The sequence below is a fragment of the Leucoraja erinacea genome, chromosome 13, assembly GCF_028641065.1.
Source record: "Leucoraja erinacea ecotype New England chromosome 13, Leri_hhj_1, whole genome shotgun sequence".
Classification (NCBI taxonomy): Eukaryota; Metazoa; Chordata; class Chondrichthyes; order Rajiformes; family Rajidae; genus Leucoraja; species Leucoraja erinaceus.
Window position 1 is genome coordinate 35,156 of NC_073389.1, and position 16,156 is coordinate 51,311.

The window sequence follows — 16,156 nt, forward strand, 5'->3', positions numbered from 1 at the left end:
TTCAACCTGTCACTTGCCCAAGCAGTTGTCCCCATTTGCCTTAAAGCCACCTCCATCGTGCCAGTGCCAAAACACTCCGCTGCGGCAAGCCTCAACGACTTCCGCCCAGTTGCACTTACCCCCATCATCACCAAGTGCTTCGAGCGGCTGGTCCTGGCACACCTCAAAAGCTGCCTACCCCCCACACTGGATCCCTATCAGTTTGCCTACCGCAAGAACAGGAGTACGGAGGATGCCATCTCAACGGCACTTCACTCCGCCCTCGACAACAGAGACACTTACGTAAGAATGCTGTTCATCGATTACAGCTCAGCATTCAACACCATTATTCCATCAAAACTGATCACCAAACTCGGTAACCTGGGCATCGACCCCTCCCTCTGCAACTGGATACTGGACTTTCTAACCAACAGACCCCAGTCTGTGAGGTTAGACAAGCACACCTCTTCAACCCTCACCCTGAATACCGGCGTTCCTCAGGGCTGTGTGCTGAGCCCCCTCCTCTACTCCCTCTTCACCTATGACTGCACACCTGTACATGGTACTAACACCATCATCAATTATGCAGATGATACAACGGTGATTGGCCTCATCAGCAACAACGATGAGCTGGCCTACAGGGAGGAGGTCCAGCACTTAGCAGCATGGTGCGCTGACAACAACCTGGCCCGTAACTCCAAGAAGACCAAGGAGCTCATTGTAGACTTCAGGAAGTCCAGAGGCGGCATGCACACCCCCATCCACATTAACGTAACGGAGGTGGAACGTGTTTCTAGCTTCAGGTTCCTGGGAGTCAACATCTCTGATGACCTCTCTTGGACCCACAATACCTCTACTCTGATCAAGAAGACTCATCAGCGTCTCTTCTTCCTGAGGAGACTGAAGAAGGTCCATCTGTCTCCTCAGATCCTGGTGAACTTCTACCGCTGCACCATCGAGAGCATCCTTACCAACTGCATCACAGTATGGTATGGCAACTGCTCTGTCTCCGACCGGAAGGCATTGCAGAGGGTGGTGAAAATTGCCCAACGCATCACCGGTTCCACGCTCCCCTCCATTGAGTCTGTCCAAAGCAAGCGCTGTCTGCGGAGGGCGCTCAGCATCGCCAAGGACTGCTCTCACCCCAACCATGGACTGTTTACCCTCCTACCATCCGGGAGGCGCTACAGGTCTCTCCGTTGCCGAACCAGCAGGTGGAGGAACAGCTTTTTTTTCCGGCGGCTGTCACTCTACTCAACAACGTACCTCGGTGACTGCCAATCACCACACCCCCACCCCCCCCCCCCCCCCCCCCCCCCCCGGACACTTATTATTTTTATTCAAATCGTTTGCTATGTTGCTCTTCAAGGGAGATGCTAAATGCATTTCGTTGTCTCTGTACTGTACACTGACAATGACAATTAAAATTGAATCTGAATCTGAATCTGAATCTGAATTGAATCTGAATCTGAATCTGAATCTGAAATATAGCCAATGAACTGGCCTCAACTACCTTCTGCGGGAGAGAATTCCAGAGATTCCAGGACAAGGGGTCACAGCTTAAGGATAAGGGGAAATCCTTTAAAACCGAGATGAGAAGAACATTTTTCACACAGAGAGTGGTGAATCTCTGGAACTCTCTGCCACAGAGGGTAGTTGAGGCCAGTTCATTGGCTATATTTAAGAGGGAGTTAGATGTGGCCCTTGTGGCTAAGGGGATCAGAGGGTATGGCGAGAAGGCAGGTACGGGATACTGAGTTGGATGATCAGCCATGATCATATTGAATGGCGGTGCAGGCTCGAAGGGCCGAATGGCCTACTCCTGCATCTAATTTCTATGTTTCTATTCACCACTCTCCGTGTGAAAAATGTTTTTCTCATCTCGGTCCTAAAAGATTTCCCCTTTATCCTTAAACTGTGACCCCTTGTTCTGGACTTCCCCAACATCGGGGACAATCTTCCTGCATCTAGCAATATGGAACAAGATGCTAATTTCTGAGTATGAAAATGGCCATAACATTTTAAATACTGAAGATATGAAAGTGAATTAGGTTTCAATTTACTTATTTTTATGGTTTATCTGATGGGATAAATTGCAGACTTAATTTTTAAGTCTCAAAATGTTGTAACATTACTGAACTATGTCATATAACCATATAACAATTACAGCACGGAAACAGGCCATCTCGACCCTTCTAGTCCGTGCCGAACACATAATCTCCCCTAGTCCCATATACCTGCGCTCAGACCATAACCCTCCATTCCCTTCCCATCCATATAACTATCCAATTTATTTTTAAATGATAAAAATGAACCTGCCTCCACCACCTTCACTGGAAGCTCATTCCACACAGCTACCACTCTCTGAGTAAAGATATGTCCTTTTATCAACACCTTACATTTCACTGTATTACATCAACCATTCTTCAGCCCAACTGCCAAACGATCAAGATTCTGCTGATCTAGATTGTACCACACCCACCGCGAAAAATGTCCCTAAGTTTCGTTTGTGGGGAAACACCACTAAGTTTCGTTTCTGACTTTCTGTTTCCATTTCACGACTTTGGCCAGACAAAGTCACTTTAACCTAAACCCATTGCAACACCGAAAATCAACTGAGACATTGACATTAACGCATGTGATTCATGACAAACTTTTTGATAAATTCCACTAACTTACCAGCCTCACATATTTGAATATTCAAGTCATTGTGTTTTAAGTTTCAGATCCGCATTGACTGCACCAAATCCGGATACGTTTCATGCAGAGTGCAGTGCAAATGGAACTGGCCAGTGCTCATCTTGTAGACATTAGTGTATTAAAAATAAAGCAACATTTATCAATATGTATCCCTCAGTATACAATTTTGATTATTCTGGCCAATCAACTCAAAATTTAATAAACGAATAATCTAAAAAGTATAACATCAACATAAATATTTTACAAATGAAAAATATTATTAAAATGATATAAACACTGCGACAGAAGGAGGTTCCCCGTGGACTGGACGGGACGGTCCACAAAGGCTGGATTGGATTGAAGGTTGTGAAGAGGAGGGGTAGTGCCGGCACCGCAGGCGCAGTGGTGGGTGAGCTCACCCTGGTGCCGGGTGAGCGCAGGCGCAGTAGCGGTACTGGTAAACGCCGGCGCGATGCCAACTGCGCGCAGGCGCAATCTGCAGCAGGAAGAGAACGTTTTGCAACCTGTCGATCTCTCCTCTGCCTCGCAACTAGTGACGTAATCGGCAATCTGGCATCGGATTGGGCCGGACCTGATTATGTATCAATTTTAACTTCCTCATCTCAAAGTACAGCCAGAGTGAAAAGGTTTAGGGCAGATCTGCTGAAGCTGGGGGTGACTTTCCATAAATGTACGTATTCCGTGTAAATGTTTTGTAATTATAATTCCAGTTGTAAATGTATATTTGTTATATCTGTTATGTTAATATTGCATGTCTGTCTACTGAGTGTATTTGATCATTGTAGCATAGTAATGAAGTATAGGCAAGGCGTTGAGGGATATTAGGCCTAAATAAACACCGTGGATGCTGGAAACCTAAAATATCAGCAGAAAATGTTGGAAACTCAGTAGGTCGGGCAGCATGGGTGGGGAGATAACACGGGGCCAAAATTTCATGTTGAAGACCCCACTGCCACCAGAAATTTAATTGCCTTTGTTTCCATTTATTGCTGAGTTGCATCAAGCATTATTTATCTTTTCTAAGAGTTTTTAAACCTTTGTTTTAGGTGGTGGAAGGAATTATTCATGATTCAAGAGAGTTCATTCTTATTCCCAGATAGGAAAATGAAATTCTTGCTTTGCACAACAGAATATAGTAGACAGGAATACAGAACAGATCAGTGTGTCCATATACCATTATATAAATATATACATGCATGAATAAATAAAACAGATAATGGGCTATTAATGTTCAAAGTTTTGTTTGAGTTGAGTTCAATAGCCTGATGGTCGTGGTGAAAAAGCTGTTTCTGAACCAGGATGTTGCAGTCTTCAGGCTCCTGTACCTTCTACCTGAAGGTAGCAGGGAGATGAGTGTGTGGCCAGGATGGTGTGGGTCCTTGATGATGCTGGCAGCCTTCTTGAGGCAGCGACTGCGATAGATCCCCTCGATGGTAGGGAAGTCAGAACTGCTGAAGAAGGCTTTCGACCCGAAATGCCACGTACTCCTTTTCTCAACAGAAGCTGAGTTACTCCAGCACTTTGTGTCTATCTTTGATATTTATGAGTAGTTGTCTTAACCAACAGCATAGCTCTCACTTAACTTTTTGTTTTCTAATGCCAGCCGGGCAACCTAGGCAGCTTTTTAGGTCGCCAAATGACAGTTTAGGTAGTCATTTAAGACGGTTTGCATGCGTGTGCGATAATGTGCTCGGACGAAGTGTCTAGGGAAATGAACTCTTTTTAAGCTTTTGTGATCATTCAGGTTGACTTTAAATACCTGCTCTCCTCCATTCTAACCAGTTGTTACTTCTATTTCAGAATAATGTACTTCAAACATCTGGTGTTTTCCATCCTGTTCGCTTCTGCTGGTAAGTTCCTTTCTGGGTGTGGGTGGTTGCAGGTGCTTGAGTCTTGGTGTTCTTCACCGTTGATGAGGCGAGAGTTATTATGAGTAACCTCCTCACATTACAATGTGTCCGTTCACATTTATTAGAGCCAAAATGTGTAGAAAAAGGCCCTCTGGCCCAACTTGCCTCCGCTGACCAACATGTTCCATCTACACTAGTACCATCTGCCTGCATTTGGCCCATATCCCTCCATCCTATCCATGTATCTGTGACACCACCATTGTTGGATGAATAATGGGTAACAATGTCAGAATGTAGGAGAGAGGTTTGAACCTCACTATGGGTGCTGTCTATAAGGAGTTTGTACATCCCCATTTCCGTGTGGGTTTTCTCTGTGCTCTGGTTTCCTCTCGCACTCTAAAGACGTACAGCTTTGTTGGCTAATTTGCTTGGTAAAATTGTAAGTTGTCCCGTGCGTGTGTGTGTAGGATTGTAAATTGTCCGCTAGTGTGCGGGGATCACTGGTCAGCGAGGACTCGGTGGGCCATGAACAGTCTGTTTCCGCGCTGTATCTCTAAAACTAAAGATTGAAAACCTGATTGAATGTACCTCTGTGGTGCAGCAGGTAAAGTAACGTCAGTCTGACTTCTTGCTAGGATAGTTGCTGTGACATTTCCTCTGTATTTCCCTTGGAGAAAGACCTGAATGCAGGGGGTTCTTGCAGATGTTACTACTGATATCTTGAAGGAAGTCTATGTTACTTAACCTTAGTTCAGTTTGTTGTCATGTAAAGTGAAAAGCTTTTGTTGCTTGCTGACCAGTCAGCGGAAAGACAATACATGATTACAATTGAGCCATTTACAGTGTGTAGATCCATGGTAAAGGGCAGGGGCGGAAAACCAGGGGTGTGTCCCCTCTGTTTTGAGAGGCGTGGGTGGGACTGAGGATAGTGCGCGGTAATTGGAAGAGGGAGACGTGGCACAGACCGGCGCCTCATCCGCAGCCAGGATAGATCCTGGCCAGGTCTCCGTCCCCACCCAAGTGCCCCCCTCCCCCCCCACCCCACCCCCCATGGGTGGCCAGAGAGGTCAGGAGTCGGATGCGAGCTGTACCCCCAGGCCCACAGCCAGCGCAGAGAAGCACCGCTAAACCCAGCTCAACTCTGCCTGTTCCGCCAGGTTAACCAGCCTGGGCTTGCGGGAAATATGGCCAGCGCGGAGAAGCAGCGCTGGTGTCCCATCAGTCCAGGCAAGGCTGTAGGTTAACCCGGCGAGACAGGCAGAGTTGAGCTGCATTTGGCGCTGGATTGAGCCTCCAAAGCCTCGCGTGTGTGTGTGAGTGCATGCGCACGCAGCTGCTAAAAATGGTATCCCCCAGTCTCCTCCATATTTTGATAGCGATTTCCGTGCCTGGTAAAGACCATTCGGTCCTTCGAGCCAGCACTGCCATTCAACGTGATCATGGCTGATCATCCACAATCAGCAACCCGTTCCTGCCTTCTCCCCATTACCCCTTGATTCCGTTAGCCCCAAGAGCTCTATCTAACTCTCTTTTGAATTGCTTGATAGTTGCTCAGGATCGCTCTCCAGTTGTTGGTAGGGTGGTTCAGTTGCTTGATAACAGCTGGGAAGAAACTATCACTGAATATGGAGGTGTGTGGTTTCCAGTGAGGGAAATGGGTTTTAGGAACTAGGGGTACTCTGAGGTTGAGGTTGGGAAGGAGGGGGGAATTTTTTTATGGGCGGTTATACCCATGTAAGAGTACAAAATGCATAACTTGTTTATTGTGTGTTTATAATATAGTTTATTGTACAATATAGTTTATTGCACCATCAACGAGCCCAAATTATTTACGAAAGCTGATGATTCTAATATTTTTTTCAGCCCCTCGTACTTTGCACTCTCTGCACTAGATCTTGAAGCATCACAGCTTGCTTTTCCAAAATGTTCCCAAATAGCTTTATAAGACGTCCACATTGCCTTTACAATTCCTTAAGACAAAGCAACCCATCTCGCATTGAAAACACGACCAATTTTCAACAGTTGACAGAGAAGTACCTCAGGGCATGCAGTTAACTCATCCTGATTCTTAGGAGACCTATGATATAAGGAATACAATTTATCACAAAATATCTGAAAATGATTCAAACCTGCAACTTCACTTCTAGCATCACCTACTGTGTGTCACAAGCCTGTGACTGGCACAGTGTCAAACAGTTGCATTAGGGAAATCATCCTTACATTATTGATGCACCATCAGTTACATGTGATATCCCATTTTCTTTTAGGTACTGTATTGAAACACTGCCTCCTTGTAAGCACCTTAAAAGCCCATCATATATATAGATTTTGCATTTGCACCAAGTTTCAGGTACCTAAAAATACTGGAGAAACTCAGCGGGTGCAGCAGCATCTATGGAGCGAAGGAAATAGGCAACGTTTCGGGCCGAAACCTTTCTTCACCAAGTTTCATATGTTCTAAGTCAAAATAGAATGATATAGGTTGGGAAGATTCACCAACTGCTGCTCTCAAGCAGACTACTAGAACAGTTTTCCCATTAATAGTAGTAGATTCATCAATCATAATAGACATTTTAGATTGTTTTGAAATTATATTTTCCGCTACTCTTTCGCATCTAGTTCCCAGGGCTCTCGCTTAACTTTTTTCCCCTGTTGCCAGCCGAGCAACCTAAGCAGCTTTGTAGGTTGCCAAATGATAGTTTAGGTGGTCATTTAAGACGGCTTAGATGACACGTGCGATAATGTGATTATTTCTGCTTCAAATAAAGTCACAAACTAAACATATTCACCAATCAAGACATAACCCCAATGACATGCAGCAAAATTACAATACAGTATCTCATCTCTTTTTACATGTTGCAATTAATGCAATTTCTATTATTTCTTCCCACTTCCAACCAAAATTCTGGTTGGATTATTCAGCGTATGATCAACCTCGGTGAGACCAAGCGCAGGCTTGGCGATCGCTTCACACAACTCCTCAGTTCGCATTAACCAACCCGATCTCCCGGTGGCTCAGCACTTCTACTCCCCCTCCGATTCTGAATCCGACCTTTCTATCATGGGCCTCCTCAATGGCCAGAGTGAGGTCCACCGCAATTTGGAGGAACAGCACCTCATATTTCGCTTGGGTAGTTTACGCCCCACCGATATGAACATTGGCTTCTCCAATTTCAAAGGTAGTCCTTGCTTTCTCCTTCCTTCCCCTCCCATTCCCAGCTCTCCCACAGCCTACTGTCTCCGCCCCTTCCTTTCTTCCCCCCCCCCCCCCCCCCCCCCACTGACATCAGTCTGAAGAAGGGTCTGGACCCGAAACGTCGCCTATTCCTTCGCTCCATAGATGCTGCCTCACCGCTGATTTTCTCCAGCATTGTCTACAGTCCCGGGTGCTTGCCAAGCCGGGCAAAATGACATGACTTTCAGGTTGCCTGGCGGAACTGTAGGTTGCCATTAGCAACCGTGCCACCGCTAATTTCGAGCCCTATTTCCCTATGTGGTGAGAAACATTTGCACATGACTTACGAGAGTGTAGAGCTAAGTCGATGCCATTTCTTTCTTGCAGTTCAATATCAGAAGACATATCTGTGTATGTCCTACCTATGTGTACAATATTATATACAGTTCTAAAAACTCGACCTGTTTTTGCTTTGTCCCTTTTCAGTGACTTATACACTACATTTCTATTGCTTTTTTTCAGCTGTTTCATTGATTTATCTGATATGAGCTTCACTATTTTTGTGCTTAAAAATGTTTTTTCTTAAACTCATTAACTGTTTTGCTTTGTCATCACTCACTCACTCCTACTGCACCACTCACGACACAAATGAATTCCTTGTGTTCGTTCAGGTCCAAGATGACCACACTTGCTGCATACACTACATCCTAGTTTTCTGTTTTTAACAATTAGTCAGGGATATTCTGTCGTTTTGTTTAAGTACATTTCTTGTGTCCAACAGTCTGGAAGATCACATTTTTCAATATATTTTGAAATGTCTTCACATGCAGCAACAGGCGAAACAGCTGCATCAGTTACATTATCATTTTCAAGTAATTTTGCCGATTTTCTGGCTGAGTATTTTCATTATCATTTATTTCTTCATTGATCTGAAGACGCTGTCTTTTAAAGTATCTCAGTATGCTCATTTTCACAGGGGTACACAAATCTGAAATTTTAGATATTTGATATTGATTTGATAGTGATATATAATAAAATTTGATAGTGATATTTCCGCTTGCACTATTGTTTTGCTAAATGAAACCACCCACAATAAAATATTCACCACTCACGATTTACGCTGGAAAAAACTATTGGTACTACTTATTTAATTTTCTCCCCATCCATTCTAATTTAACTGAAACAATTAATCTGAAAATGCAGTTTCTTATTGGGGGCAGAAAATAGAAAAAGTAATGCCCTTGGAGACAGTGGCTGATTGGACGGGAGGAGACCGATTTGTTGATTGGACGGAAATTTTAAAGGAAGCTCGTTGGTGATTGGACGCAACCCCCTTAGAGACAGCGGTTGATTGGCCGCCAAATAATCGGGCACAAAAAAATTGGCTTATAGGAAAACAAAAAAATCGGAATTCCGATTTAAATCTGATGAAAGGTACATAGGGTGGGTACCCGATTAATTCTAGACAACAGATTAAAAAAAACTAACCCCATTAAATCACTCGGGGTATATTATGATATGTTCTACAGTATGACGTGTACAGCAAAACTGGCACTTCCAGAGTGGTCTATCGTGTTGTTTCTTCAGCGGACCACAAATTTTATTTTAAGAGCAAAGTGCTCGTGAACTCAGCAGGTCAAGCTGGATCGATGGAGGGTCCGAAGAAGGGTTTCGACCCAAAATGTCACCTATTCCTTCTCTCCAGAGATGCTGCCTGACCCGCTGAGTTCCTCCAGCGAAAGATAGAGAGAGAGGGAGGGAAGGAGAGAGCGAAAGACAGACACAGCAAGGGACAGAAACATAGAAAATAGGTGCAGGAGTAGGCCATTCGGCCCTTCGAGCCATCACCGCCATTCATTGCGATCATGGTTGATCGTCCTCAATCAATAACCCGTGCCTGCCTTCTCCCCATATCCCTCGATTCCACTAGCCCCTAGAGCTCTATCTCTTAAATCCATCCAGTGATTTTGCCTCCACTGGTCTCTGTGGCAGGGAATTCCACAAATTCACAACTCTCTGGGTGAAAAGGTTTTTTCTCCACCTCAGTCTTAAATGGCCTCCCCTTTATTCTAAGACTGTGGCCCCTGGTTCTGGACTCGCCCAACATTGGGAACATTTTTCCTACATCTAACTTGTCCAGTTCTTTTATAAGTTTCTATAAGATCCCACCTCATTCTTCTAAACTCCAGTGAATACAAGCCCAGTCTTTTCAATCTTTCCTCGTATGATAGTCCCACCATCCTATAGATCAATCTTGTGCACCTACGCTGCACTGCCTCAATCACAAGGATGTCCTTCCTCAAATTAGGAGAACAAAACTGTACGCAATACTCCAGATGTGGTCTTACCAGAGCCCTATACAACTGCAGGCATGCAGGTGTAGCAGGCAGTGAAGAAAGCAAATGGTATGTTTGCATTCATAGCAAAAGGATTTGAGTATAAGAGCAGGGAGGTTCTACTACAGTTGTACAGGGTCTTGGTGAGACCACACCTGGAGTATTGCGTACAGTTTTGGTCTCCTAATGTGAGGAAAGACATTCTTGCCGTAGAGGGAGTACAGAGAAGGTTCACCAGACTGATTCCTGGGATGTCAGGACTTTCATATGAAGAAAGACTGGATAGACTCGGTTTGTACTCGCTAGAATTTAGAAGATTGAGGGGGGATCTTATAGAAACTGTTACTGAGTTCTGTCAATCTAAAGTCAACTTGACTCAAACAGGCTAGATCTGTTAGTTTGACTTCAGTGGTGGGCAAATTAATGGAAAAGATACTTAGAGATAATATATATAAGCATCTAGATAAACAGGGTCTGATTAGGAACAGTCAACATGGATTTGTGCCTGGAAGGTCATGTTTGACTAATCTTCTTGAATTTTTTGAAGAGGTTACTAGGGAAATTGACGAGGGTAAAGCAGTGGATGTTGTCTATATGGACTTTAGTAAGGCCTTTGACAAGGTTCCTCATGGAAGGTTGGTTAAGAAGGTTCAACTGTTGGGTATAAATGCAGGAATAGCAAGATGGATTCAACAGTGGCTGAATGGGAGAAGCCAGAGGGTAATGGTGGATGGCTGTTTATCGGGTTGGAGGCAGGTGACTAGTGGGGTGCCTCAGGGATCTGTGTTGGGTCCTTTGTTGTTTGTAATGTACATCAATGATCTGGATGAAGGTGTGGTAAATTGGATTAGTAAGTATGCAGATGATACCAAGATAGGGGGTGTTGTGGATAATGAAGAGGATTTCCAAAGTCTACAGAGTGATTTAGGCCATTTGGAAAAATGGGCTGAAAGATGGCAGATGGAGTTTAATGCTGATAAATGTGAGGTGCTACACCTTGGCAGGACAAATCAAAATAGGACGTACATGGTGAATGGTAGGGAATTGAAGAATACAGTTGAACAGAGGGATCTGGGAATAGCCGTGCATAGTTCCTTGAAGGTGGAATCTCATATAGATAGGGTGGTAAAGAAAGCTTTTGGTATGCTAGCCTTTATAAATTAGAGCATTGAGTATAGAAGCTGGGATGTAATGTTAAAATTGTACAAGGCATTGGTGAGACCAAATCTGGAGTATGGTGTACAATTTTGGTCACCAAATTATAGGAAGGATGTCAACAAAATAGAGAGAGTACAGAGGAGATTTACTAGAATGTTGCCTGGGTTTCAACAACTAAGTTACAGAGATAGGTTGAATTAGTTAGGTCTTTATTCTCTGGAGCGCAGAAGGTTAAGGGGGGACCTGATGGAGGTCTTTAAAATGATGAGAGGGATAGACAGAGTTGATGTGGACAAGCTGTTCCCTTTGAGAATAGGGAAGATTCAAACAAGAGGACATGACTTCAGAATTAAGGGACAGAAGTTTAGGGGTAATATGAGGGGGAACTTCTTTACGCAGAGAGTGGTGGCAGTGTGGAATGAGCTCCCAGTGGAAGTGGTGGAGGCAGGTTCATTGGTATCATTTAAAAATAAATTGGATAGGCATATGGATGAGAAGGGAATGGAGGGTTATGTACGAGTGCAGGCAGGTGGGACTAAGGCGAAAAAAAAAATTTGTTCGGCATGGACTTGTAGGGCCGAGATGGCCTGTTTCCGTGCTGTAATTGTTATATGGTTATATGGTTAAAATCAATTCTTTGTTCAGCTGAGACTAGTCTCTTGAACCTTCCAACACAGAGCTAATGCTCTGGGGCGGGTCAAGAGAGGAGCAACTTTGATACAAACTCATGGCATTTATATAGGTAATCGGATACAGAGGGTATGACAAGCTAGTAACCAATCATCTGAGTCCTTCTGGTGATTTACAACATCAGTCACATGATCCCCTTCCCTGGTCTCATTACAGCCTTTGTTTGCCTGTGGTATAACTTTGTTTTAGAATTATTTTATTTCAACACAGCAAAACCCAATAGGCTCTTATGAAAGACCACTCCTCAAAATACAAGATACGTATATAACACAATGATCACACAAGTCATACACACTTCCCATACCAAGAAGAAAGATATTTCTATAAACCTAAACAATTTCTATAAGTAATGTTTACATTCAAACTAAGACAATACATTTCATAAATTGTTTCACTTTAATTTCACAGTTTTAAATACTTTTACTTGTGTCTTTAAAACATTAATTATATAAGTTTGCTGAATTACAGTTTCTAAGTTCAAAACCCTTCACATCCCAATCAAGCACACATGGGTCATAAATCTGTCAATTTAATTAATTAGTGTTTGGTTCCAGGATACAGCTTCATTCACTTATCTTACACACTTCATACAGCTTAACTTACAGCCTCCCCTTTTCATGCTATCTCTGGAAGCTGTATTTCTAATCTCTCTACAAGGTCTTTTACAACTACTCCCCTCGCATCCATCCTAATTCAACATAGCCAGGGCTAACTACAGGGCCTATTATCTCACACTCAGCTCAAACCTCACAGTTCAAGAATGTCCACAAAGGAAAGAACGACTGACTTCTGGCCTAAGAAGAGACCCCTTTTCAGTTATCTATTCTTCAACACAAAGTCATATCAAATACAATTTCCTCCAGTGCCTTAGCAATAAACCTAAGCCAAGCAGGTTCAGGTTCAGGCCTCCATGTTTTGATTCATCTTTGCCTGTGTGTATCTGTCTGTTTGCACTTTATTTCAGTTCATGAAAACCTTGTTTTTCTTTTGCAAATTACCTAGCTTATATAAAAGTCACTATCCAAGGGGTTCTATTTATATAATATTTCCTCAAAATGTACAACATTCTTAAGGGGTTGGACAGGCTAGATGCAGGAAGATTGTTCCCGATATTGGGGAAGTCCAGAACAAGGGGTCACAGTTTAAGGAGAAGGGGGAAATCTTTTAGGACTGAGATGAGGAAAACATTTTTCACACTGAGAGTGGTGAATCTCTGGAATTCTCTGCCACAGAAGGTAGTTGAGGCCAGTTCATTGGCTATATTTAAGAGGGAGTTAGATGTGGGCCTTGTGGCTAAAGGGATCAGGGAGTATGGAGAGAAGGCAGGTACGGGATACTGAGTTGGATGATCAGCCATGATCATATTGAATGGCGGTGCAGGCTCGAAGGGCCGAATGGCCTACTCCTGCACCTATTTTCTATGTTTCTATGCAGAAGAACCTCTCTACTCCTATACTGAAATCCTCTTGTTATGAAGGCCAACATTCCATTAGCTTACTTCACTGCCTGCTGTACCTGCACTCCAATTTTCAGTGACCGATGTACAAGGACACCCAGGTCTTGCTGTACCTCCCCCTTACCTAACCTAACCCCATTGAGATTAGTTTCAGTTCCTCAACCCCTTTAGATCCTCTGTTATCCAGTACTTCTGGGAGATTGTTTGTGTATTCCTTAGTGAAGACAGATCCATAGTACCTGTTCAACTCTTCTGCCATTTCTTTGGTCCCCAGAATAATTTCACCCGTGTCTGCCTTCAAGGGACCCACATTTGACTTTGCTTCTCTTCCCTTAACATATCTAAAGAAGCTTTTACTGTTCTTTATATTCCTGGCCAGCTTCTCTTCGTACTTCATCTTTTCAGCCCGTATTGCCCGTTTTGTTTCCTTCTGGTGTCCTATGGAAGTTTCCCAATCCTCTGGCTTCCTGCTACTCTTTGATGTGTTATACATCTTTTCTTTCAGTTTTATTCTATCCCTAACGTCTCTTGTCAGCCACGGTTGCCTCCTACTCCCCTTAGAATCTTTCTTCCTTTTTAGAATGAAATTATCCTGCGTCTTCATGATTATGCCCAGAAATTCCTGCCATTTCTGTTCCACCGTCATTCTTGTTAGTATCCCTTTCCAGTCTACCTTGTCCAGCTCCTCACTCATGCCTTCATAGTCTCCTTTGTTCAGCTGCATCACTGACATTTCCGATTTAACTTTCTCCTTCTCAAATTGCAGATTAAAACTAATCATATTATGATCATTACCTCCAAGCGGTTCCTTTACCTCGAGTTATCTTATCAAATTTGGTTAATTGGACAACACTAAATCCAGAATTGCCGTTTCTCTGGTCGGCTCCATTACAAGCTGCTCTAAGAATCCATCTCGGAGGCATTCTACAAACTCTTTCTTGGCGTCCTGAACCAACCTGATTTTCCCAGTCTACTTGCATATTGAAATCCCCCATCACCACAGTGGCATTACCTTTGTTACATGCCAGTTTTACCTCCTGCTGCAACTTACACCCTACATCTGGGCTACTATTTGGGGAGATCTAAGATGCTGGAGTTAGTCAACATACATATACATGCTGTATTGGAAGGAACTTTAGATGCTCATTTACACCAAAGATGCTGGAGTAACTCAGCGGGTCAGACAGCATCTATGGAGAGCAGGCATTTGTGATGTTTCAGGTTGAGACCCTTCTTTGGATCCGAAACGGCACTGATTCCTTTTCTGCAGAGATTCAGATTCAGATTCAATTTTAATTGTCATTGTCAGTGTACAGTACAGAGACAACGAAATGCATTTAGCATCTCCCTGGAAGAGCGACATAGCAAACGATTTGAATAAATAATAATAAGTGTCCGGGGGGGGGTGGTGATTGGCAGTCACCGAGGTACGTTGTTGAGTAGAGTGACAGCGGCCGGAAAGAAGCTGTTCCTCGACCTGCTGGTTCGGCAACGGAGAGACCTGTAGCGCCTCCCGGATGGTAGGAGGGTAAACAGTCCATGGTTGGGGTGAGAGCAGTCCTTGGCGATGCTGAGCGCCCTCCGCAGACAGCGCTTGCTTTGGACCAGACAGCGCTTGCTTTGGACCACTGATTTACAGTAGCACTTTGTGTCCCTTTATGTAAAACAGCATCTGCGGTTCCTTGTTTAGTGTCATAGATTGATATAGTGTGGAAACAGGCTCTTCGGCCCAACTTGCCCACAATGGCCAAGAATGTCCCAGCTACTCTAGTCCCACTTGCCTGCGCTTGGTCCATACCTTTCCAAACCCGTCCTATCCATGTACCTGTCTAACCATTTCTTAGACGATGGGATAGTCCCAGCCTCACCGATCTCCTCTGTCAGCTTGTTCCATAAACCCACCACTCTCTGTGTGAAAGATTTACCCATCGGATTCCTAGTTACCGCTCAGATATTTTCCCCTCCACCTTGAACCCTATGTCCTCTGGTCCTCGATTCCCCTACTGTGGGTAAAAGGCTCTGTTCATCTACCTGATCTATTCCTCCCATGATTTTGTATAACTCTATAAGATCTCTCCTCATCCTCCTATGCTCCATGGAATAGAGACCCAGCCTATTCAACCTTTCCCTATAGCTCACAGCCTCTAGTCCTGGCAACATCCTCGTAAATCTTTTCTGAACCCTTTCATGCTTGACAATATCTTTCCTATAACATGGTGCCCAGACTGAACACAATATTCTAAATGCGGTCTCACCAACGTCTTGTACAACTGCAACATGACCTCCTAACTTCCTTACTCAATACTCTGACTGATAAAGGCCAAAGTGCCTTTTTGACCACCTTATCTGCCTGTGACTTGACCTTCAAGGAACCATGTACCTGTACTAGAGCCCTCTGCTCTACAACACTACCCAGTGGCCTACCACTTACTGAGTAGGTCCTGCCCTTGTTCGACGTCCCAAAATGCAACACCTCACACTTCACCGTATTAAATTCCATCAACCATTCCTCTGCCCACCACCTTGCTGCAATCTTTCACAATTATCTGCAAAACCACTCACTTTTGTATCATCAGCAAACTTGCTAATCTTGCCTTGTACTCATCCAAATCAAGTTTCTTCATGAAAGACCCGCACCACACTGGCCATCCTCTCATTTCACCCCTATTATCAGTAAGAAGGTACATGAGGCTGTAAACTGTGACCTCCAGGTTCAAGAATAGCTTCTTTCCAGCAACCATCAGGCTCTTGAACACTACACAACACTAACCTCAGCAAAAATGTTCTCTGGACTGTGTCTTTGGTTGCAATA

At 43.9% G+C, this 16,156-nt stretch overlaps 1 protein-coding gene across 2 annotated transcripts in view; it reads left to right on the forward strand.

Moving 5' to 3' along the window:
* Nucleotides 1-3,226: 3,226 nt before the first annotated feature.
* Nucleotides 3,227-16,156, forward strand: part of vtcn1 (V-set domain containing T cell activation inhibitor 1) — a 43,128-nt gene continuing 30,198 nt past the window's right edge. For both annotated transcript variants that reach the window (XR_008724391.1, XM_055644231.1), the window contains exons 1-2: nucleotides 3,227-3,349; nucleotides 4,480-4,529. Coding sequence is in view for 1 of the 2 variants with exons in the window: in XM_055644231.1 (XP_055500206.1) it covers nucleotides 4,484-4,529 (46 nt within the window). In the remaining variant the exon portion in view is untranslated. The remainder of the gene's footprint in view (nucleotides 3,350-4,479; nucleotides 4,530-16,156) is intronic.